This window comes from Syngnathus acus, chromosome 10, assembly GCF_901709675.1.
Source record: "Syngnathus acus chromosome 10, fSynAcu1.2, whole genome shotgun sequence".
Lineage (NCBI taxonomy): Eukaryota > Metazoa > Chordata > Actinopteri > Syngnathiformes > Syngnathidae > Syngnathus > Syngnathus acus.
The window spans coordinates 476,731-498,943 of NC_051095.1; the positions used below are offsets into that span (position 1 = coordinate 476,731).

Sequence of the window (22,213 nt, forward strand, 5' to 3'; positions counted from 1 at the left end):
CACATATGGAAATGTTCATGGAGGCTTTTCCGCTTGCCTACTGGGATTACAGACATGTTTTTGGACTTTTTTTTTGCACCTGCTGAGATGAATGAGCCGGCTGGATGACTCAGACGGGATGACGCTTTCTGTAAATGTAAGCCTATAATTACACTTAGTGAGGTCGCCGATTGCTCCCGAACCCCCCGACAAGGCTTCGCGCCATGACGGCCAAGCGCTACTTTTGGTGTAAAAAAAAAAACGGACACAAGAGTTCCTTGACTTTAAAACAGCAAACAAGCCTTGATTCCAAAAGATGGCGGCAAAACGTCAAAATGAAACTTTCTTCAACCTGTCCAGCAGGGGGCAGCACAGCAATATGTATGTTTCGATGGCATGGTTCTTTGACCGCGAGTGAGAGCACTACTTTTGAAACTCCAAATGAAACTCCCCCTCGGCTCATTTGGACACGGCTCTGCGCTCACCGATGACAGTGACCGTGAAAGAACAGTTGGCCCGATTCCCGGAGCGGTCGGCGGCGGCGTAGGTGATGGTCTCCGTTCCGACGGGGAGCAGTTGCGGAGGAGCGTAGACGGGTTTCACCTGCAACGCCACCTAAAGGAGGAACGGCACGGCACGCTTGAAGACAGCCAAAAAGGCGCTCGCGGCCGAGACGTGACGGAACCTCCTCTCCGGAGTTGTCGGTGGCCACGGGGGCGTCCCAGGTCACGTGAGCGGTGCTGCGCCGTTCGTCCGTCTCCGCCACCATGCTCTCCGGGCACTGGATGCGCGGCGGCTCCACGTCTGAAGAGGCGCGGGCGGTAAAAGCCTGCCACGCACGCACGCACGCACCTTAGGGGACGGCGGCGGAATACCTTTGCACGCCGCCTTGTGGACGTTGGCGCTCCAGTTGCCCGAGCCCAGACACAGCGCCTTTCTGTTTCCGTGGAGAGCGTATCCCTGGCGACAGGTGAGCATGCAGGCGGAGCCCGGGGACGCCGGCCTTTTGGTGCAGGCGGGGGGCGACACCAGGATGTTCTTCAGGGGCCCGATGGGGGGGCAGCGCCTCTCTGGCCAGGTGACAGACGGACGGACGGACGCCTTAGCACGGAGCGAGACGCGCATTCATTTGAAAATGAGACTAGAGCGTGGCCCACAACGGGCGGGCTCCTGGACTCCTTTCCACGCACTTCCTTGATGCCGCAAGTTGGCAGCCAGGCACTACTTTTGTCCGCTCTGGTCATGGTTCACTCGAAGCCATGGCTTTTGTCTTTCCCTTTTCATTCTGACATAGTTACTTGGCAGCCGGATGGCGGCAAAGCACCCGTTTTGTCTAAATGACGCCTCGCGGGTTCAATTGGAGATGAAGGAGCGCAATCGATGAGCTATGTTGTCATTGGTTTGAGCACAAGTGGCGAAATTGGCGCTAGAAAATTGACGGGCGTTAGCAAAAGGGGTTGGCAGGAGGAAGGCTTACCCACACAGCGAGGGAGGGGCCCGCTCCAGCGGGACGTGGCCAGGCAGGTGAGGCGGGGCTCCCCCTCCACCCGGTAGCCTCGCTCGCAGTCCACTTGGCACTCGGCCCTGTAGGAGGCGCCGCCGTCGCTGCACTTGAGCGTGCCGTGCGCCGGCTCAGCCAGCGGCGGGCAGGAGCGTGCTGACAAAAGAAAAAAATGCTAACCCAACGCTCAGGTCGCTCCTCCTTGCACAAGTCACGGAATAAAAGCTCTGCTCTTCTTGTGCCTGCGTGATGAATCATAATAAATTGTATTTCTCGTGCACTTGACATTTGTAAAACAAATCTCAAAGTGCTACAGAAAATGCCTTTTTAAAAAGACGTGTCAAGCGACTGCGGTGCTCTCAAGTGGACTGGTAGACTGGAGAGTGATTACTTCCTTAAGGTCAGGGGGTGAGTTGCCATGGATGGATGCATTGATGGGTCAGCAGAGAGATTTGATATTCAGGCCGAGAGGAAACGGGAAGCCGGTGTAGCGATCGGAGGATAGGGGCCATGCGGTCGTGTTTGCGCACTCTCATCGGGATCCTGGCGCCGCTGTTTTGGATAGATTGGAGCTTTTGAAGGCTCTTCCCGATGAGAAGTGCATTGCGCTAATCAAGCCTGGAGGAGACAAAGGCGTGGACGAGTTTCTCCGCATCCTGCAGTGACAGGGTGGGGCGGAGTTTGGCTATATTTCTAAGGTGGAAGAATGACCTTTTACACATGTCTTTGATGCGGGCCTCGTAATTGAGCTGGGGGTCCATTCGCACGACGGATGACAGCGGAATGTCCTGACCAGAAAAAGTGATGCTTGTTATTGGGGAGGTGACCTGGTGTGGAGTCCCAATGAGCATGCATGACCCGTGGGGACTAAGCGGTACAGAAAATGGATGGATGGATGGACTCATACTGCCCCCCGGTGGCTGGGGTGGCAACGTCACAAAGAGCAGCATTCAATCAGGAGACACGAACACTTCAATTCATCAACACGGGGCTTGTTGCTTTGTACGAGGCCCGCGATCGGCCGCTTTGAAGCAGGTACACACGAATCGCACATCTTAAGACAAACTGAGGAGATGAGGAGGGCTCGAAGCGCTTCCTGCTCCACACATGTTCGGGGGGGGGGGGTCCAATTAAAAAAGGAGGTAGGACGCACCGTCGGGAAGGAATGTTACGGCTCGTACAGATGCGCGTCGACGAGTTCAACAAGTCGCCGAGGGAAAGCCGAGCAAAGGAAAGGAAAGGAAAGGAAAGGAAAGCAAAGCAAAGCAAAGCAAAGCAAAGCAAAGCAAAGCAAAGCAAAGCAAAGCAAAGCAAAGCAAAGGAAAGGAAAGGAAAGGAAAGGAAAGGAAAGGAAAGGAAAGGAAAGGAAAGGAAAGGAAAGGAAAGGAAAGGAAAGGAAAGGAAAGGAAAGCAAAGCAAAGCAAAGCAAAGCAAAGCAAAGCAAAGCAAAGCAAAGGAAAGGAAAGGAAAGGAAAGGAAAGGAAGCGCAAATCGTTCTCTGGATATCGTGACGACGGCGGGTGAAGCATTTCAAGTGTGAGCAGCAAAGGGTGAGGAGCGGCCTGCTCAACTCGCACAATGTTTCTCTCATTTGCTGGGCTTTTTTGGCCTGGGGGAAGGGAAGAATGGGGGAGGGCTCTCCAAGGAAACGCCTGTCTGTCTGTTGCTTGTCAAGCTGACAGAAAACACGACCTACACGCCCCCACCCCTTTGTTTTTTGTTAACTTCCTGATCATTTTTTCAAGTGTCAAGACTTTGAAATCGGCCGCATGGGCTCAATTAGGAAGGAAGGAAGGAAGGAAGGAAGGAAGGTTGGTACTCCAATTAGTTTGGCCAGTTCTCCTTCCCCGCCCGCCGCCAAGCACTGAAAGCATTCCGGAATCAAGCTGAAGATTGGAAAGGGAGTCGCTACTCACCCCGACAGGAGGCGGGCGAGCCCGACCAGGTGGCGTCGGCCCGGCACAGCCGGATGCCCGTGCCGTGGAGATCGAAGCCCGGCTGGCATTTGACGCCGCAGGCCGCGTCGTAGTGGTTGTTGCACACGTTCTGGATGAAGAAGCCGTTTGGCGGAGGGGACAGCGCCGGGCACTGAACCACTGCGGAGGGCAAACATTGTCAGCGAATACATTTGCATACGGTGATGATGATTTTTCTTTTCTTTTTTTCTTCTCTCAAAGGCCCGAGCGATGTTCGCAAATACCCCGGCAGGTCAAGTTGACGGCCCGGTAGCCCGCTTTGCAGACGCAGTCGTCGAGCGAGGTGCCGGCGGGCCGGGACGTGTGCTGCCGGTCCGGGCACGGCAGGCACGTGCCGGGGCCTCCGGGCGTTGCCTCCGGCTTGTAGGTGCCTGGTGGGCATGCTGCACAAACAAAAAATTCCCCAAAATCAAATCAGCTCGAAGAAAGTGGCTAAAAGCTTTTTCAATAACACTTGATGAAAACCAGGATGTGGAAGCAACCCCTTCTTTTTCTTTTTTGGGGGGGACAATTTCATATCGTCGCTCATAAACAGTGCGACTCCACTCCCACGCGCATATTTCCACATTCTGGAAAAATAGGCCGGGGAAAAACTCTCCACGGGTTTGGCGGGGTATTTGTAGGCGGGCCCTCAAGCAAGCAGACATCTGACGCGTTTTCCCTTCCAACTCATTTGGAGCTCAGAGGCTGAACGCCGGCCGCCAACAGGAAGTCTGCTGCTTTGGTTGAGGGCCAAAGTCCGGCGAGGCTGCAGACACGCCGCCTCGTTGGACTTTCTGGGCTTGTTGCGCCAGGAAGTGATGAAGGACAAAAGAATGAAGAAATGCATCAGCAGCCATTTTTCATGGTGAATCATATCATGGGGCTGTTCCAAACGGACCTGAACTCGAGGCTTGGCTAATTACCAAGCGGCGAGTGAAAAAGAAGGAAAAGGAAAAACAAAGCACGAAGCCTTTCCCGACCTTTCGGTAAAAAAGTTTCCAACAACGCGACCGCGACGGTCATTTTGGTGGGTCCCCGTGTACATTGCGAGGCCGGCTCCCAGCAAATGCACAAACACGTGCTGGGAAAGGCACGGTGCAATTACAAACGAGCCGAGAACCCGCCTCTTATCTTGCACGCAAAGCGTCTAATTGCAAGGCGGCCAATCTCACAATTGGATGTTACCGACGCAAAATATGTCCCGCACATCTGGTCCCGGTCAGCATCTGGTTTATTTGATCCGGCGAGCCGAGTCGGCCCATTCCAGATGGTCCAAACTCGTCCGTCTGGCCGTGCGCTTTGATTTTTGCCTGCGCGGCGGTCCAAAAAAAACCTTGGCCGCTCGGTACCTGCGCACTCGTGCTGCAGCCCCTTTCCGAAGTAGCCCTTCTCGCAGACGCAGTCGTAGCGGCCGCTGTGCGTGCCGCACTTGCAGCTGGCCATCACGTCGCAGCAGTCGCGGCCGGCCGGGCACAAGGACGCGCATCGGGACGGGTCCTCCTGGATGTAGCTGCCCGTGGGCAGATCTGGCAAATATCGGCCAGCCGGCGTCAAAAGCCGTCCGGAGGCGCCGGCCGGCCGGCTGGCGATTACCTTCGTGCAGCGCGCGGCGAGCCAGCGCTTCAAACTCGGCAAAGTTGTGCAGCAGGTAGCAGTGCTGCTCCTTGGGGTGCGAGGCCATGTCGTGCAGCTCCCGGATGTTGCCCTGCCAGATGCCCAGCGTGAAAATTTCCACGCCGCGCTCCCTCAGGGCCGCCGCCACGGGGCGAGGATCTCCACCGTTGGAGTAGCCGTCGGTGATCAGGAAGATGACCTTGCTGGCGTTGGCTCGGGAGTGACGCAGGATTTGCTACGGCGACATAACACAAACGAGACAATGAAAAAAACATGACACGCAAGCGAAAAGGCTTTGCTAAATGTACATGTTTTCATATTTCAACTTGAGTTGAATCCTTTTTCGTCTTGAGCCTTTGACACGCTTGAAGGATGTTGATGCGGGGCCGGGCCGGAGCTACAGGGGCAGGACCGGGCTGGAGCCACACGGACAGGACCGGCGTGTAAATGGACCGACGTCACGCGTGACCACTAAAAGCAGCCCTGGGTCGCAGGCGGCTCCAAACGCCGACCTCAGCGGGAGGGGAAACGGGAGAACGGGCTCAAGCGCTCACCATTTCTCCACGCGGCAGACGAGGCGAGGCGGCAGACGAGGCGGCGGCCCGCCAGCGCTAGCTCCAAAAGCAGACGCCGATCCGCTTCCCAAACTAACATACAATTAGACGGTCTTTCTTTTTCGGGGGTCCCACCAGCTCAAATTCTCTCTTGCTGCCTGCCCGGTGGTGGAGCCGGGAAACGGGAAAAGTCACTACGACTCAATTTGGTGGTGCCAAGTAACGACGTTGAAGTCAGCTGAAGCGTACTACAAAACAAAACAAAAAAACACCAAGGCAAGGCAAGGACGAATCTCTGTCCAACATGTGCTTTTACTTTTCTGTTTGGTCTGCAGAAAGATTGTGAAGAATATGAGCCTTTTGTTGCAGTGATGACAGTTGGCGTTTAAAAGTTTGGGGGGGAATGGAAAAGACAATGACACAAAATAAAAGCAAATGTGTTTGAAAAAACAGTTACCAAGTAAACTACCCCATGTTTTTGTCTGTTTGAAAAAAAAAAACTAAAAATATGTTCATATAGTTGAAGAACGTGTTTTTTCTCCTTTCATATAATCAAGCTTTCCATTTGAATGATGAAAATGAATCCAAACTTTTAAGGCAACTTCCAAATTGGATTGTTTTCAACACAGCAACTCTTTGGGTGGACGAAGCCTTAGTTGGGATGATGCTGCGGCGCGGGGCGGGCCGAATCTCGTCCAAGTGGGAGAGAACGAGCCGTCCACATAGCGGACCGTGGGATTTGGAGGCATGCAGACGGGGAGCCTCGATAGCAAGCAAGCAACGCTCCCATGACGTTGTGCTCCAAAAACAACAAGAAGAAGAACAAGAGCAATTTGACAACATCCGCTCGCTGCATGTGGGAAATCTCAACAGCTCGCGTTCATTTGGGAAGTGAGCGTGCTCATTTTGCGGCGGGCGCTATCTGCTTTGGGTAAACAAACACCAACACACAACACGGCGAGCGAGCGGCCGGCCGGCCGGCGTGCTTTTCAGCAAGGAGTCGCTAGGCGACGCTAATATTTGGCTTCAATGGCAAGAATTACAGCGACAAGTGCGTGCTAACGGCCTCCATATCAGCTCTGTCTCCTGACACGTCAACGTGGTCAAAGCCGTTCCGACGCGTGACTGACGGCGAGCACCCGCTGCAGCGACGACAACGGAAGGCGGAGGGGGCCAGTTTCCTCAACTCCGGATACGCTACCAGAGCCATTGTGCTATTTTAAGCCTCTGGCGGCAGCGTACGTGCTCAAGGGGGAAAGTGTCTGGAATGCAGGTGAGCCATCCCCCCTTTGCAAAACTGGGGTCATTTCCAGACACTGAAGGTTCTCCACCAATCCCGACCGACTTGAAGTCCTTTGACAGTGACAAACGGGGCCTCGCGGGCGTTGACCTCGGCTGACCTGACCTGTCTGCACGTCGCCACGGATACAACTCAAAGATCGTTACGGAGCGGCGACGTATCGTGGCAACCCAATACAGGTGTGGATACTCGGATGAAGCACAACTAGCGACTTGACTCATTTCATTCTATAACGATGCGACACAGTCGCCATCGGGCGTTTGACCTCTTTGGGACAAGAGCAATTGAAGTGCTACTTTGGCATCAAGGAACTATGTTCAAGTAGACTTGGAACTTCAGTCAGACAAAAGTAGTGCTTTGCCGCCATCTTGAGCCCGTGGAACGACGGCAATGTCAGTTGACGCGTTTTGTTTGGACAAAAGTAGCGCTTTGTCACCCTCTTGTGGCGTTCCGCTGTCAAAGTAAGTTGAGGTGTTTCGTTTCTTTTCAACAAAAGTAGTGCTTTGTCGCCATCTTGTGGCATCTGGGTGAGTGGACATTTAGACAAAAGTAGTGATTGGTCTGCACACTGCGGCGCATTGATGTGAAGGCAGGACATTGAGGAGTTTCATTTGGATCAAAGTGGTGCTCTGCCGCCGTCTTCTGAGATGAAGGTTGAGTTTCCAGGGGAAAAAACAAAAAACCCCACACATGGCAAGGTCCATCCATCCATCCCACGGGGGTCGCCGGTGCGCTGGAGCCGTCATGGGGCAGTAGGCGGGGGACACCCTGAACCGGTTGCCAGCCAATCGCAGGGCACGCAGACACAAACAACCATTTGCACTCGCACTCACACCCAGGGACAATTTGGAGTGCTCAATGGGCCTACCAAGCATGTTCTTGGGATGTGGGAGGAAACCCGAGTGCCCGGAGAAAACTCACGCGGGCCCGGGGACAACATGCAAACTCCGCACAGGGAGGGCCGGAGGTGGAATCCAACCCGCAGCCTCCTAACTGTGAGGCGGACGTGCTCCCCAGTGCGCCACCGAGCCGCCCCACGTGGCAAGGTGATGTCTGAAATGATGGAAACTATCCGCACAGTCATGAATGAGGAGACCTCGGGGTCCTTTTGCTCGAGACGCTCGGGGGCTGGAAAGTCGGCCCAAATGTCTGGAAAATATTGCGCATCCGTTCAGCCGCAAGCGGGCGGGAATTTGTCAAACAATTGGATTGAGTGGCCGCTCCATCATTTTCACTCAGGCTCAGCACATCAAACACTCGTGCGCACCTCACCATGCGCTTCCCTGGTTTTTCGGAGCAGGGGGCGGCGGAGCGACGGGCTCCCTCCGGCCGCCTCGAGTTCACGGCGGGAGTTGGACGTTGCGGCAAAGCGGACACCGTCCACAATCAAATGGGGCAACCTTGCTCCATGCGGAAACAAATTCCATTCAAACAATCCATCACTCTGATTGGCTGCTGGCCAGCCAATGCGTGCACGAGAACAAATTGACGCTCGTGCGCAAAGCAAGGAAAAAAGCACCGGGATTAAGCTCAGCAAATTGCTTGCCTTTTTCTTACAGGCTTGCCTGCGACTCAAAAAATACACCGATGCTGCTATTAATGTCTTAAACAAAAATCGGAAAAAAAGAACACCAACTTTTGCGGATTTTAAAAGAGCGGATATAATCCATGTTTAAAGAGTTTAAAAATAGACTTTAAACATGGAATTATATTTACATTGGTTCTAGATATATTTCAACAATTATTTTTTGATATACCGTATTTTCCGGACTATAAGGCGCGCCTAAAAACCTAAAATTTTCTCAAAAGCAGACAGTGCGCCTTATAGTCCGGTGCGCCTTATATATGGACCAAATTCCTAAATTTAAACTGGCCCGAAGCATTGTGTCATGAAATCAATCATAAGTGGCCCGCTGAAGACTATGAATCATGAATCAAAAAGACTATGGATCATTATTTTGTGATTATAAAGTAACTTGTTGCGTCTGAAGTTGAAATAAAAAAGATAAAATGGAGAATGATTTGATTTGGATTAAAAATCTGACATGATGCATTAATGGTGCGCCTTATAGTCCGGTGCGCCTTATATAAGGACAAAGTTTTAAAATGGGCCATTCATTGAAGGTGCGCCTTATAGTCCGGTGCGCCTTATAGTCCGGAAAATACGGTAGATCTTTTTTCACCATCTCCAAATGATCTGGGCCGTCTTTTCATTGGAATGAATGAATGAATGAATAAATAAAATGGCGCTCTAGCAGCTACAAGGCAACGTTTAGCCCAAAATATGACCTTTTGGTACAACAGCGCTTGTGTGTACTTTTGCCACCATCAAAAAAAACAACTTTTGCTGGGACCACCACCTCCGCTGCCTGCGCTCTCGCAAATATTATGACCGCGGATCTCGTCGTCTTCAGTCTGGACGGAAACAGAGTGGGGGGGGGGGAGCCATTGTGCTGACTCACCGGAATGAGAGTGGCGTTATTCGTTTGGCCTGCCGCGACGCCCATTGGTATTTTTAGCGCCGCTTCAGAGTTGTTAAAGCAATGACGCGAGCCGTCTGCTTCCTGTGTGGAGGCGTCAAAGGCTTCCCTTCCCGCGTGACTTTGTTAGCCTCCGACGCTAACTGCCCACCTTGCAGGTTGACACGCTGGCGTTGGCAAAGCGCAAAGAATTCCAGCATGACCCAGATTCAAAGAAAACAAAAAACATTCTTTCTTGACCTCTCCAGCTTTTTTCCATCCACTTTCTCCCACTCACTTTCCCCCCACCGACTTTAGCGGGCCGCTCAAAAGCACGCCGAAGCCAAGCCGCGTGTCCGCCAGAAGGCGAGACGGCGCGGTCTCGCGAGGACAAGTACGGAAAAAGACAAGCTGTCTTCAAATGTCAAAGTTTCCTCGGGTGAGGAAAAAAGAATTCCCTATATTGTCCCCTAATTTTCTGTCTGCATTCTTTCCACAAGCTAAGCAAAAAAAAAAAAAAAAAGTGAGACATGAGCAAGACACGAGACGGACGGAGACCATAGAGTCGTGTCTCGACATGCGAGCCTGCCTGCCTGCTGCTGGAAAAATGTCTCCCTCCTTTAATGGATCCCAGCCCCCGAGAGGCGCAAACATGGCTGGCCCTGTTCGGATTATTACGTCATTAGCAATCGCCGGCGTGCGTCATCCCTGCCGCTTTCCCACACAAGGCCAAAAACGGGATTATCTAACTGGACGTGCCACTTACTACTACTTCCTGGGCTGCAAGCTTCAGGACCCTTGCTCGCTCAATTGATTGAATTTTGGGGAAGATGGAGCCTGGCCAGGAGTCTCGTTATCAGACGCCGAGTTGAAAAAGACTCCTGAGGGCCAAGCTGTGAGCCGCCGGAAGGCTAATGGCAGTCAGCTCTGACGCGTCAAACGTATGGCCAAAGCCTTTGGCAGACGTTTATCCAGCGCCAACCGCATACCACCAACACGGCGGCCGGCCAGCCGGCGGGTGTAAGGCTGCTCACATCAACCTTTGAACTGCGCTTAAGATGGCAAACTCACGACATGAAAAAAAAAAAAAGGACCATGGCAGACCAACGGCAGTTTTTCACGGACTATTTCCAATGAGCCGTGATCAAACGCTAACACGCTAACAGTTGCCGTGATCAAATGCTAACACGCTAACAGTTGCCGTGCTCAAACGCTATCACGCTTACAGTTGCCGTGCTCAAACGCTATCACGCTTACAGTTGCCGTGATCAAATACTAACACGCTAACAGCTGCTACGCTAACACCTAGCAAAATAGCAAGCCGCTCACTGCTAACATATAGCAGGACAGCAGGTTGAATGGAAAAACCTCCGATGGCAACCGACAAGCGTTTCACAGCACGTTCCATTGCTCCAATGCTAACGCGCTCCTCGTCGCTATGCTAAGACATGGCAAGGTAACCTCCCATCTGGAGATCTGGAGAACTCCAACAGTAGCATTTAGAGAATAGGGAAAGTGCTGAAGCCAATTGAAGACGAAGTCTTCTTCTACTACGGCCAATCAAAATATTAGTTTGGCATCTTGGTGCTATGTTCCGTCGCAACACAAGATGTGCTTTGCTGCCCGCCATCTTGCGGCACCTACAGGGAGTCGTACACATTTTCAGCGGCGGCGGCGGCCGTTCCAATCAAATGCTAACAGTTGCTGCGCTAACATAGCAAGCCGCGAGCTGGCTCACGGGCGACTTTTGGACTCACCGCGGCCCGCTGGAAGGCTCCTTTAGTGTAGGTGCCCCCTCCTCGGTAATTGATAGCCGGGATCTCCTTGTTGAAGAGGGAGCACTTGTGCTGGTGCGGCTTGGGGGCCGTGATGTGGTCCACCCGCGTCACCACGTGGGTCTTGGAGGAGAAGGTGACGAGGGCCACGCGCGTGTTCTCCGCCGTCACGGGGAAGTCGGAGAGCATCTTGCGCACAAAGCGCAGTTCGCTGCCAAAATTGCCGGCGCCGACGCTGGACGACTCGTCCACCAGGAAGACCAGGTCCAGGCAGGCGCCCTTGTCGCGGAGCTGCCGGACATTGCGCTTGAAGGCCACGCCGAGGCGCGCCACTCTCCTCTCGGCGCTCTCTGAAAGGTTGCCGGCCCACGGCGAAGGCGCCATTTGGCGGGACTGCGACGGAGCGGCGCTCCGGACGTCGGCCACGCACAGGACCAGGAGGCAACAAGTCCAAGGCGCTGTGGACCTTTGCCACCACATGGTGAGGAGCTCCGAGGAAGGTCTCTGCGGAGGTCGAGGCGCACTTACAGGAGATCAAGGACACACACACACACACACAAAAAAAACCCCACAAATGAACACTCCGACCCGTTTTTTCACCAATTTCCACATTTGCGGCACAGCTCCGTCGTCGGCATTTCTTGTCCAATCTAAAGCAAAATTGTTTCCCGATTTCTGCACCCCTTCAAATCGTGGTGACTTGAAAGTGTGCTGACTATTTTACAGCAAAATCCCCTTTTTTTTTTTTGGTACCTAATTCTTCTGGAGCGATTCAACCCGCCACAATTTGCGTCCCGGAAGCTTAAAAGCATCGCTTGCTTCTTGCTGAGTCCTCCGCTTGCTCCATCTGCCAGATCCCCCTTGTTTTCCCTGCAAAAGCTAAATCCCAAAGCCCATCCTTTGGAGTCCGCTCCCGGCGCGCCGTCCGACCGACCGACTGACCGACCCTCTTCCTGTGCGACGCTCCTCGCTCTGAATGCTCCTTTGCTATCCGCCAGCCAGCCACAATCCTTCAGGAGGAGGGCGGAATCCAAAGTTGGGAGACAGAGAGAGGCTGAGGGGGGAAAAGGGGGCAGTCCAGCCGTGGCGCTGGTGAAGTCATTTTTTCTCTCGCTCGCTCGCTCGCTCGCTCGTTCGCTGTGTCTCACCTCCCCCTTCAACTGTCTACATTCCCCAAGAGGAGAAGAGAAGAGCTGGGCTGGCCGGCCGGCGCCGCCGAGCACCACAACGGGATCATGAGGCCAAAGAGAAAGTCAGAGCTTCCCAAATTGCTCGTCCCTCTCTGTCCTCCCCCCAAAGTTTTTGGGTTTTTTTTTTCAGCAGCGGATGCTCAAAATGGTTAAATGAGAGGCGGGCCAATTTGTGCTTTTTTTTTTTCACCAAAAATACGAGCAGGTTTCAATTTAACGTCAAAGATGGCAATTCTTCACCCAAAATTGCCACATTTTCCATTGAAGTGATGAAAATAGGGGCGGGGCAACATGGTGGCCACCCCTCTCGGCCCCTCCCCCACCCACCCAAGAGTCCACTCCAGTAAAATGAGCACACCTGAGATTTTGCTATCATTTGGACGTGGAAGGAATTAGTCAGCATTCTCTGCCAGCGTCCATTTCAACGATTTCAAGACTACGCTTAGCCCAAAGCCAAGGCCCGAGCGCTAGATACGGCCCGGCACATCATTTGATGCGTCCCGGCCAAGACAAATTGTGCATGGACTTCACGTGTCAATACTGAAATTACAAATTGTCTTCACGTTTGAAAAATAGAGAAGTTGCTAGCAATTTTTATTAGCGTTCGTCTTTTTAAAATATTTGAACTTTTTACGAGTCTGTGACTTCAAAACTAGTTCTTCATCAGTTTGTTGTGTAGCCTATACTGGATATAATATTAGGCGTTGACAGTCCTAATGGTCCTCCGAAGGAAACTTGAGTACAATGCGGCCCGTGACAAAAACCAGTTCGAAAGTGTCTCTCCTCAACAACGGTCCGTCCAGATGGAGACGTGCACGCACGCACGCACGCGCGCACGCAGGCCAAAACGAGCGACCGACATGGCGGAGAAAAACAAATGCTCACGTGGGAACTTTCTCCTTTCCCAAGCGCCTTGATATTGTCCAGCCCCATTTGCTACGTCTGAGTCGAGTGTCTTCCGTTTGAAGGCAAAAACGGGAGAGTGGGGTTGATGTGGCCACATCCTCAGCGACGCGCATCGACGCGCGCGCGCGCGCACACACACATGCAATCCCCTCCTAAGGACGAACTTGCTAGCAAGCCTGATGAGGTCTGCGGTGGCAAACAAGCAGGAAGTCCCAGCTGCGAGCCGAAACTTTGACTTGTCCTACTTTTTCTATTCCACATTGCGCGTGCTGTGTGTGCATGGAGGAAATGTGCCTGAGTGCAGGGAGGCTTGAAAAAGGAGCGGGAGCGCTTCCTCGACTCAGCCTTCTGTCTTGCTACCTATTAGCATCGTTAGCATTTGTTCCGTTCTCATCAACACTGAGTGAATTTCAAATGAAAGGAGAATCTTCACTTGAGCCTTGCCTTGCCTTGCCTTGCCTTCTCTTTCTCTTTTTGGACTCATTTCTCAGGTGGCATTGAAGGGTTGTGTTACACTGCCCTCTCTCGACGGCTGATTGTCATTACAACTGCAGGTGGCCGGAGACGACGGAATTAGTCCGTCGTGTCTGTTTTGACGCGCGAATACAAAGGCAGAACAAATGTCATTTTCATCATAAAATAACAGTTAACGTTTGACCTGGAATTTAAATCAATGGCACTGCCGTCCAGTCGTCAAACATCGTCGAGGATGGTTTCATTTAACTTGTAAAAAATACACGGAGCTTGCTTATTTTATATCTCATTCTATTATGAGACAATACAGATCTGGTCATTTCTTGAGGTACGTTACATAAACAATCATATCGGTATCGCCATATGCGGCAGTCATCGCAGATCGCTTGTTTTTTGTGCAGCCCTAATTTGCATCACTACTGTATTCATCCTAAATCAATGACGCAGAAGATAAGATAGTCCTGATAATAATTCAATGCTCGGCAATGGCAAGGCAGAAAAACATGCACGCACGGCCATGGAACATCTCCCTCAATATTGAGTAATTCCAAATAAATGCCACAAGATGGCAGCAAAGACCCACTACGCACATCAAGAAAGAACTTTGACTCGAGCTCATCTAGACAGCATTAGCAGCCATCCACCGCTGAGGAAACAAAAATAATAATAATAATAAGTCTGACTGCGAGGACTGTTTTCTTCTTTCTTCTACATGTGTTGCTGCACTGTTTATGTTCATTCACGTTTGAAGCTTCCATGGCCACAAATTGGCCATTTGCCCAGATGCTGTATTTCATCTATTTTGTGGCCACAAATAAAACATGTCATGTTTGTTCCTCGAGAGGAATATATGTATATATATATATCGTTTTTTTCCATGTATAATGCGCCCCCATGTATAATACGCACCCTAAAAATGGCATGTCGATGCTGGAAAAAAGCCTGTACCCATGTATAATACGCACCCGAATTTTGACTCTTACCTTTTGTCCAGTCCGTCTTGAACGCTAGCGATCACGTAAGTCACAGAAATCCCCTTCGAGATGGTAGTTAGAAGATACCTTTTGTCCAGCCTGAGCTCTGTGTTTTTGTTTAGTTAGGTTTTTGCCATGGCATTTCCCTCGTTTTGAGGCGCTTTCTGTTTTGCTGTCTCCAGCCTTTTTCCCTCGTTTTGAGGCGCTTTTGGTTTTTGCTGTCCCCAGCCTTTTTGTCCCTCATTTTGAGGCGCCTTTTGTTTTTTGTGCTGTCTTCAGCCTGAGAGAATAAACACCTTTTGTTGGCACTCTGCATCCGAGTCCTCTCCCTGCTCCAAGTCTGACAGTTACTTACATGAGAAAACTTCACGTCACTGCAATAAACACAAAATACGGCATAAAACGCACAACAAATGACATCCAGGTGTACGCTCCATCGTAACATCATAATGAGAGTTCATAGTTCATTCTACAACTTGTATTTATATTTCGTGGCAGTTCAGTCATCAAAATGCATTCAAAAACAAGTCAATTGAAGGCATGATGATTGCGATTATTATTTACATCAACATTCACCATTGGTCGGCGTTTGGTGTCAGCAGGTCAAATGAGGCGAGGAAGTGGAGGGTCAAGGGTCAAGGCCCGCCCGCCACGAGTGTGGATGGCAGGAGCACACGTCTGTGTTGAAGTTCACGTCTTATGTGTGAAATGTGGAAATATTTATGCCTTCTCATCGCTCGGAGAATCAAGCAACTAACGTGAAGGACAGGCTTTGCCGTTTCCTTTTGGACAGCGGGCGTCCTCAGCCAAACGCTCCAGGGGAAACGGAACCTTCGCGAGCTTCTGCATGCATCCACAACCATTCATCCATCGATTCCTCCTCTAATATCACTTCACAAGGATCCAAGACTGATGACATCCCATTAACCCTAGACGAAACATAAAAGAGATATAACCAAGCATTCAGCGTTTGAGGAAAAACACCAGGCATGCATTGAACACTTACTTCATTCAGGCAACATGCCCGAAAACATTTGTGATGTCAAAGTGCACGTCATGAAGTTAGTATTAAAACATTTCCTTTGATTGATTTCATGTGTCCTTTTCTACTTTATTCAATCTGATGTCAGTAAATCTGGCTTTGGAGCTAGGCGCTAGCGACTTGTTGGAAGCCATTTTCTTCAACGACACCCTGGAAGATGTTTGGAACCTACCACTCGATCTTCAGACTGCAGCGAGAATCCATTTGGACCTCCTCCAAGGCCCGCTTTCCTTCCTCTCCGATGTTATTCCCCCTCAGGTTCAGCTGTTGGAGGTGGGAAGGGTTGGACCGGAGAGCCTTGGCCAGTGAGACGCATCCTCGTGTGCCGATCTTGCACCGCACCAGCCTGAGAAGACAAGAGGGCGGCTGACACAAGCCCAAGGTTCTTGGGCCGGCCCGCCTTCTGCTGCTCAAGGGGAGCCTTACCTGAGAACTTGCAAGGTGCACTGCGGCTTTGCCAGTCCGGCGGCGAGCGCCTCCAGCCCGTGGTCGTGCAAGTCGTTCCAGCTGAGATCCAGCTCCCTCAGGGTGCGGGACGAGCTTAGAATGGAGGCCAGCGCCTCGCAGCTTTTCTTGCTCAGCTTGCAGCTCCGGAGCCTGAGAAGACAAGAGGGCGGCTGACACAGGCCCAAGGTTCTTGGGCCGGCTGGCCTTCTGCCGCTCGAGGAGAGCCTTACCTGAGAACTTGCAAGGTGCACTGCGGCTTTGCCAGTCCGGCGGCGAGCGCCTCCAGCCCGTCGTTGTCGTGAAATTTGTTGCCGCTGAGATCCAGCTCCCTCAGGCTGCCGGGCGAGCTTAGAACGGAGGCCAGCGCCTCGCAGCTTTTCTTGCTCAGCTGGCACCCCATGAGCCTGAGAAGACAAGAGGGCGGCTGACACAAGCCCAAGGTTCTTGGGCCGGCCCGCCTTCTGCTGCTCAAGGGGAGCCTTACCCGAGAACTTGCAAGGTGCACTGCGGCTTTGCCAGTCCGGCAGCGAGCGCCTCCAGCCCGTCGTCGTGCAAGTCATTCCAGCCGAGATCCAGATGGCTCAGGGTGCGGGACGAGCTTAGAACGGAGGCCAGCGCCTCGCAGCTTTTCTTGCTCAGCTCGCAGTTCTGGAGCCTGAGAAGACAAGAGGGCGGCTGACACAGGTGGGCCGGCTGGCCTTCTGCCGCTCGAGGGGAGCCTTACTCAAGAACTTGCAAGGTGCACTGCGGCTTTGCCAGTCCGGCGGCGAGCGCCTCCAGCCCGTCGTCACACAAGCCGTTGCTGCTGAGATCCAGCTCCCTCAGGTTGCCGGGCGAGCTTAGAACGGAGGCCAGCGCCTCGCAGCTTTTCTTGCTCAGCTCGCACCTCTCGAGCCTGAGAAGACAAGAGGGCGGCTAACACAAGCCCAAGGTTCTTGGGCCGGCTCGCCGCTCGAGGAGAGCCTTACTTGAGAACTTGCAAGGTGCACTGCGGCTTTGCCAGTCCGGCGGCGAGCGCCTCCAGCCTGTCGTCACACAAGTCGTTGCAGCCGAGATCCAGCTCCCTCAGGCTGCCGGGCGAGCTTAGAACGGAGGCCAGCGCCTCGCAGCTTTTCTTGCTCAGCTTGCAGTTCCAGAGCCTGAGAAGACAAGAGGGCGGCTGACACAAGCCCAAGGTTCTTGGGCCGGCCCGCCTTCTGCCGCTCGAGGAGAGCCTTACACGAGAACTTGCAAGGTGCACTGTGGCTTTGCCAGTCCAGCGGCGAGCGCCTCCAGCCCGTCGTCACACAATTTGTTCTGGCTGAGATCCAGCTCCCTCAGGCTGCCGGGCGAGCTTAGAACGGAGGCCAGCGCCTCGCAGCTTTTCTTGCTCAGCTTGCAGTTCTCGAGCCTGAGAAGACAAGAGGGTTTGGGCTGCTGACATGTGCGCGGCCGGTTCAGCGTGCTGGCTCGACGGCACCTACACTGATTTTCGAGAAGCCTTGACCACCGGCAGCAGCATCAGGAGCCCCTTCTCGGACGGAGCGTATTTCCAGAGATGGAAGCAGCTCATGGCTTCGTCGGAAGACCGCAAGAAGAAGACCAGGGCCGACCACATGGCCGGAGGTAGGTCCTCCGTGGACAATTTCCCCCCTTTGAGGTATTGTTGGATCTGCTCCAGCAGGGACTCGTCCTTCAGCTCCTTCAGGCAGTAGAACAAGTTGATGTTCTCCTCGGGAGAATTCCGCTCGATCCGTCGCTTGATCAAGCGGACAGTTTCTGCCTTGCTGTGTCTGTAGTTCTCGGGAACCTTCAGCAGCTCACCCAGGAGATCCTGGTTGCACTGCAAGGAGAGGCCCAGCAGGAAGCGGAGGAACAAGTCCAGGTTTCCCTGTCTCTCGGAGGCTATGCGGATGGCCACCTCGTGTACCGAAGTGAGCTGCTTCCGCTTCCAAAGAAATAGGCGTTTCAGCGTCCACACGTAATCGTCCAGCACGTTCGTGTTGTCCTGGAACAGGCTCATCATCACGTAGAGAGCGGCCAGATATTCCTGGACGGTCAGGTGGATGAACTGAAACATCTTGCGTTGGTATTTCTGGAGCGGGGGTACCTCCTTGAAGACCACGGTGAAGACTCCCGAGTGTTTTGCGCCCTGCGGGTCATCCAAGCCGCTTTCCCGCAAGTCCCTCTCGTAGAAGATCTGTTGCTTTTTCATCAGCTGCTGAAAAGCCAGCTTGGCCAGCGCTTTGACGTCCTCCGTGCTCTTCTGGCTGTCTCGCTCCTTGGACTTGTCCAGGTGATAGAGCAGGAACTCTGTGTACATCTCGGTCAGGGTTTCGGGCAGCTCCTTTCCGGCATCCCAACAGTCTTGGAGAACGGTGGCGGTGAGCCAGCAGAAGATGGGCAAGTGGCACATGATGAAAATGGTGCGGGACTTCTGGATGTGCTTGATGACGTCATCCTTGGCGGGGAACCTCTTCCTGAAGTAGTCCAGCCTCTGGGAGTCGCTGAAGCCTTTCACCTCGGTTCTGCCGTCCACCAGGCGCGGCGGGATGTCGTGGGCCGCCTGGGGCCGCGTGGTGATCCAAACCCGGGCGCAGGGAAGCAGGTTCCCCTTGATGAGATGCGCCAGGAGCACCTCCACGGGGTAGGCTCGGGTCACATCCAGGCGCTTCTTGCGCTCGTCGCTCAGGTCCAGTTTGAGGCGGGACTCGTCCAGGCCGTCCAGCACAAACAAAATCTTGATGTCGCTGGACTGGTAGTGGCGGTTGGCCGACTCTTGCAGACTGACCAAGATGTGGTCCAGCATCTTGATGGCCTCGCTCTCCCAGACAAAGAGTCGGATGAGCTCCGCCAGCGAAGTTTTCTCCTCCTCAAAGTTCAACTCGCGGAAGGCGAAGGGAAAGATGAAGTCCACGTCTGTGTTGGTTCTCCCGCTGGCCCAGTCCAGGACAAACTTGCGCACCAGGAAAGTCTTCCCGATGCCCGCGAAGCCCACGGTGAGCATCGTGCGAAGGGGCTTCTGGCTTTGGAAGATGTCGCACGGCTGGATGGACTCCTCCTCGGCCACGCCGCACATCTCCATCTGAAGGACCTCGTGCTCCTTGTCGGTGAGACCGGCGACGCCGCGTCTAATGTTGAGCTCGGTGTAGACATTCTCCAGAGGCTCCTGCCGGCCGTACTCCGTGTTGCCCTCGGGAACGTTGAGGTAGCTCTTCCGCAGGTTCTCTTGCAGCTCCCGCTTGAATTTGCCGATCTGCTCGTTATCCACTGAGGAGATGCTACCTGAGGGCGCAGAAGGAGATCCCGTGTCGCAAAACCGTCTTTAGGCCTGGCCGCAAGCGTGCTGCAGCCATGCCGCCGCCGCTTCCCCTCAAGGAGGCAAGTGAAGGCCATCATTTGTATCACCTGAGAGTTTTCAGGTAAGCTGCCCCCCCCCACCAGAAGCCCCGTTCACCTTACCTGTGATTTGCGCCAGGTCGTTGCGCAGCTTCTGGGCCAGGTTGTAGTTGTTGATCTTCTCCAGAATCTCGATGGTCTTCTCCCCCGCATTCTTGCCGTGCATCTTCGCCAGCTGTTCGGCGATGTAAATCCGGTCGGCATTTTCTTTTTTGCTTTTAGCCAGACGCATACAAAACATGAACCTCTTGAAGTCGTCCTGCTCCAGGTCATCCAGCGTTTCCAACAGCAGGTCCTCTATTTTCATATCTAGAGCCATCTTTCCCACATGAACCTGAACGCAAAGGGATCACCTTGATTTTCTCGCACAAGAGACAGCCACAATAGCGTCCCACGTCCAAAGCCCAGAAGGTGGCGTTATTTCCGAGAAGCTGGAGGCCAAAGTCTGCTCTTCTGATGAGACTCCTTCCTGGTCCTCGAGGCTGCTTGACAATGACTTTGCTGCTGGCTCCGCTTCCTTGTCGTTACGTCCCTTCAAGAAGTAACTTACCCCTTACCCCCAAACTTCAATCAAAGTAAACAACTGAGCATTTATGGAGAAAGCCAGCGACTGAAAGCTGAATAACCGACAAGCGGACCGAGTGAACCGTCTGAGCAATCGCCAAACAAGCCAACAAGTCGTTCAGACTCGCCGAGCGACTGGCTCGCTCGCTCGCTAACTGACCGACCGACCGTGCAGCTCACTAAATAACGTGATTTTGAACTCTGATTTTGAACGGCTCTGCAAGCACGCTCTCCTTCGCGTCGTCTCGTTTCAGCGTGTGAGCGATTGCCTTCCGAACAAAAGTCCTCGTCGCTGTGGCGTCCAAAGGTCAGGGCGACGCCCTCTCGTATATAAAGGACAGCTTGGAGTTCTTTTTGTTACTGATCTGTTTATCTTGACTTGGCAGACCTTGACAGACCGTGAGAACTGTGTAAACAAAAACATAAACATACAGTGCATTTCTTAACAATAAATCAATATGCTCAAAATAATCTCCTTTGGTCTCTTTTCACATCATATTGCACTACTGCTAATAAACGTAATCACAAAACATATACCATAATTTTCCATGTATAATACGCCCCCATGCATAATACGCACCCTAAAACTGGCATGTCGATGCTGGAATAAAGCCTGTACCCATGTATAATACGCAGCCAAATTTTGACTCTTACTTAAGTCCGTAAACTTCAACAGTTTATCCTCATAGTCCTGTGGTAATTTTTGCGACACTGAAGTCCTCCTCCTAATTGAAATGTCATTGCGCCTCATGAATAAGTAGCACCAACCACTTTGGAGAGGCTCTGAAGTTTGAATCCGGGTGGTCTCTCTTTATCCATTTCATAGCCAAAGTTCTAATGTCAATAGTGCTGATGGCTATTCCACCAGCTCTTCTCTCGCTAATGAACTCCACTAATTGTTCCTCAACATGTGGATACTGTGCTTTCTTTCCTCTTCCAGGTGCTCTTGCTGAAGCCTTCGCTGTATCAAATTGATTTTTTTTCTTCCTTCAGAGTCTTATGTTTGATTCATTGACATCAAATTGGCGCGCAGCTGCCCTATTGCCTAATTCTTCTGCCACTTCAATGACTTTCTTTCGAAATGCTATACTATAACTTGCTCTCTTAACCATTTTGCTGAAACTGCTAATTAAACTGAACTCTCGCTCTTTAAATAGCTGACGTGTCTTGCGCATCCGTTCTGCGCATGGGATCTATAGTGCGCATGCGCAGTGATACTGCCTCCGTATGATACCCGGTCTGCCATGGAGATTAAAAAACAAACAATATTTGACAATAACACACCATCAAGGATTGCACCATCGCATCAAACGATGTGTCGTCAATTACGAATTTTACTGACTAAGTGTGTTGGGCAGGATGGCTGAATGCGATGCGCCATTGACAACAAACAAGAAGAAAGGTGATTTCAAGTTTTATTTCGAGGGAGATTTTCTTCAAAAATTGTTGTACCATGATTTTCTTCAAAAAAAAAAAAAAAAATTAAAATTGTACCCATGTATAATGCGCACCCCAGATTTTAGGACAATAAATTAGTTAAATTTTGCGCATTATACATGGAAGAAAACGGTATATATACGTATATGGCATAATATTTTCAAATTGGCTGTGAATTGGGGAAAATCTTTATTCTTCTATGTATGAATGTATATTATTATGTAAATTGGCTTGAATAACTTTGGGGGAAAGCTGCAATTAGATGATTTATTTTCTTTCACTTCAATGTGAATGCAAAAATGCGGTTGGCTTTCTGCAGTACGCGTCAGTCAGCCAGAAGATCAATTGAGCCACGTGATTCCAACGCGCCGAAGAAGCAAGCAGCAAGCAAGCGTCCGTCCGTCCGGCTTCCATGTTACCAGGCTAAATATAACCGTGGAGCTGCACTCCCGTAAATATTTCATGGGCTCAAGTAAGATGGGCGGAGGCCAGCCGGCCGCCGCACGCTCGCCCATCCATCCATCACGCGAGCATCCCGCCAAATCAACGGACAAATGAGTCTGACGGCTCGTCGATGATGCTACCAAGCTGCCAATTTGGGAAAAGTCCACACGCGAGGACGGTGTGACATTCAACACCTTCTCCTCCGTACACTGCGTCT

General features: G+C 52.2%; 2 protein-coding genes across 5 annotated transcripts in view; both read right to left on the reverse strand.

Annotated features, from left to right (window-relative positions):
- The window catches only part of svep1 (sushi, von Willebrand factor type A, EGF and pentraxin domain containing 1), a 29,464-nt gene extending 17,697 nt beyond the window's left edge, over nucleotides 1–11,767 (reverse strand). For both annotated transcript variants that reach the window (XM_037260671.1, XM_037260670.1), the window contains exons 1-10: nucleotides 11,729–11,767; nucleotides 11,123–11,644; nucleotides 5,032–5,287; nucleotides 4,788–4,964; nucleotides 3,681–3,839; nucleotides 3,397–3,576; nucleotides 1,457–1,636; nucleotides 855–1,049; nucleotides 665–783; nucleotides 465–594 (exon numbers count right to left, since the gene is read on the reverse strand). In XM_037260671.1, coding sequence (XP_037116566.1) covers nucleotides 465–594; nucleotides 665–783; nucleotides 855–1,049; nucleotides 1,457–1,636; nucleotides 3,397–3,576; nucleotides 3,681–3,839; nucleotides 4,788–4,964; nucleotides 5,032–5,287; nucleotides 11,123–11,644; nucleotides 11,729–11,752 — 1,942 coding nt within the window. In that variant the 5' untranslated portion in view covers nucleotides 11,753–11,767. The remainder of the gene's footprint in view (nucleotides 1–464; nucleotides 595–664; nucleotides 784–854; nucleotides 1,050–1,456; nucleotides 1,637–3,396; nucleotides 3,577–3,680; nucleotides 3,840–4,787; nucleotides 4,965–5,031; nucleotides 5,288–11,122; nucleotides 11,645–11,728) is intronic.
- Nucleotides 1–22,213, reverse strand: part of LOC119128357 — a 252,135-nt gene that overhangs the window by 55,038 nt on the left and 174,884 nt on the right. For all 3 annotated transcript variants that reach the window (XM_037260673.1, XM_037260672.1, XM_037260674.1), the window contains exons 7-13: nucleotides 17,393–17,563; nucleotides 17,142–17,312; nucleotides 16,898–17,068; nucleotides 16,658–16,828; nucleotides 16,404–16,577; nucleotides 16,153–16,323; nucleotides 15,907–16,072 (exon numbers count right to left, since the gene is read on the reverse strand). In XM_037260673.1, the coding sequence (XP_037116568.1) occupies nucleotides 15,907–16,072; nucleotides 16,153–16,323; nucleotides 16,404–16,577; nucleotides 16,658–16,828; nucleotides 16,898–17,068; nucleotides 17,142–17,312; nucleotides 17,393–17,563 (1,195 nt within the window). The remainder of the gene's footprint in view (nucleotides 1–15,906; nucleotides 16,073–16,152; nucleotides 16,324–16,403; nucleotides 16,578–16,657; nucleotides 16,829–16,897; nucleotides 17,069–17,141; nucleotides 17,313–17,392; nucleotides 17,564–22,213) is intronic.